This window comes from Fulmarus glacialis, unplaced genomic scaffold (assembly GCF_000690835.1).
Source record: "Fulmarus glacialis isolate BGI_N327 unplaced genomic scaffold, ASM69083v1 scaffold12020, whole genome shotgun sequence".
Classification (NCBI taxonomy): domain Eukaryota; kingdom Metazoa; phylum Chordata; class Aves; order Procellariiformes; family Procellariidae; genus Fulmarus; species Fulmarus glacialis.
The window spans coordinates 12335-14045 of NW_009188401.1; the positions used below are offsets into that span (position 1 = coordinate 12335).

At 62.0% G+C, this 1711-nt stretch overlaps 1 protein-coding gene across 1 annotated transcript in view; it reads left to right on the forward strand.

The window, feature by feature from the left end:
• The first annotated feature begins 1609 nt into the window (after positions 1–1609).
• LOC104077329 (parathyroid hormone/parathyroid hormone-related peptide receptor-like) overlaps positions 1610–1711 on the forward strand; it is a 6802-nt gene continuing 6700 nt past the window's right edge. The window contains exon 1 of the mRNA XM_009578519.1: positions 1610–1687. Within this exon, the coding sequence (XP_009576814.1) occupies positions 1610–1687 (78 nt within the window). The remainder of the gene's footprint in view (positions 1688–1711) is intronic.

Consider the following 1711-nt stretch of genomic DNA (forward strand, 5'->3'; position numbering starts at 1 on the left):
AGCTGCCGAAGATGCCCCTAATCCCTCCTTGATTTACAGCTGATTGCCGCGGCAGGGAAAGCAACCCAGAGGCTTTTTTCCTGTCGGGTTTAATCAGAGGGAGCCGCAGCACCTCCTGAGCGCTGTCATTTGGATTTGCTTTGCTCTCTCGGCCGGCTGATACGCCTTCCCTCGCCGCAGGAGCCGAGCAAAAGTCTGACCTTCCTCCGGGGGCTCGTGGGCTCATGGTTGGGAGCAGGACGAGCCGGCCTGGCAGGAAAACCCCGCGGGAGGCTCCGGGGGCTCTGCCCTGCGCAGGATTTTGCCCTTAGGGAGGCAGCAATAGCTGCACCCGGCCATGGATTACATGGGCCAGGGGTGAGGCTCGTGGTGAGACCGGAGACTGCTGTTCCCAGGGTTTGGCACTGGGCTTTTGAATTTCAGCCTCATCCCACTAATGACGACCTGCTCGGGGAACAAGGACTCCCCGCTCTGGGCCCCCGTTTCCCCAGGGGGACACCCGGGTTGCTGGGGGGACACAAGGCGTTCGAGCTGGGAGGTTCAAGCCGGGAACCTGCATGATCCCGAAACACAGGGGACAGCCCCGGGGCCTCCCTGTGTGGGGATGCAGGTGACAAGGGACCGCTCTGACGGTGTCAGCTGCGGTGGGACCGGCTCTGACGGTTTATCTCATTCACGGGCTGCATGAAGCACCCATCGGAGTGGAAACTCCCTGCTGCCAGGACCGTCCGTCGGTCAGTTGGCTGGTTTAGCCATCAGCCCCCCCTCCGCAGAAGGCTGAATGCCTTTGCAAAGCAAACGCACAAAGGCAGCGAGGTGCTTGTCCTACTGGGGAGCAGGACTGATCCCAGCACGTCTCCCCAAAACACACCCCCAACCCCGAGAGAAGGAAAAGGGTTAAACTGGCATCTGCCTGAAAGACATCCCATCTCGGGAGCATCAGTGCCGAGGTGATGCTCACGTGCTTGCACTCTCTGCCTCCCTACCTCCAGCCACCTCGCTGGGATTTTCCCCAAGGTCCTTCGGCTCCTTGGGACCAGTCTGGGGCTGGAGGGGACCGAGCAGCGCGGGGGCAGTGGGGGGGATGCTATGAGCCACCAGCCAGTGAGAGAAGTTTCTGAAAAGAGAAGAGGAATCTGCCTTGAATGAAGAGGATTTTAGCACCTAGGGCTAAGCCAATAAACCTCTGCCATCCCCATCCGAACGGGAATTGTTTGCACATGCTCCAGGAGTTGCTTAAAGCAGGCGAGACACGGAGACTGAATAGCAGCCAGCGTTATGGGGGGAGAACCCCCCCTGCCTGGTAAGCCTGCGAGCGGCTCTCTATAGCAGTGCCGGGACAGTGCCCACCGGGACAGGGGACTCACCTCGGGGTGCTCCCCCAGCCCTGAGCACCTGGGGACGGGCTGTGTCCCTGCCGCCACCTCGCCTCGACGGGGACCGCAGCCGGGAAGGTGCTCCCAGAAGATGCTCTGTCCTGCCGAACGCACCAGCCCTCTCCGTCACCTGCAGCCCCAGGCCGGCAGCAATTTGGCTGTCCCCAGGTGAAGGCTTTGCTTTCTCCAGCTCACAGTCCCTGAGGTCCCCATCCGAGCGGCGCGGTGGGACCATGGAGGCATCCGTCCCCGTGGGAGGCATCACGGCGGCTCTCCTCTGCTGCTGCCTCTTGAGCTCTGCGTGGGCTCTGGTAAGTCTGCGTGGCCCGTGGGCT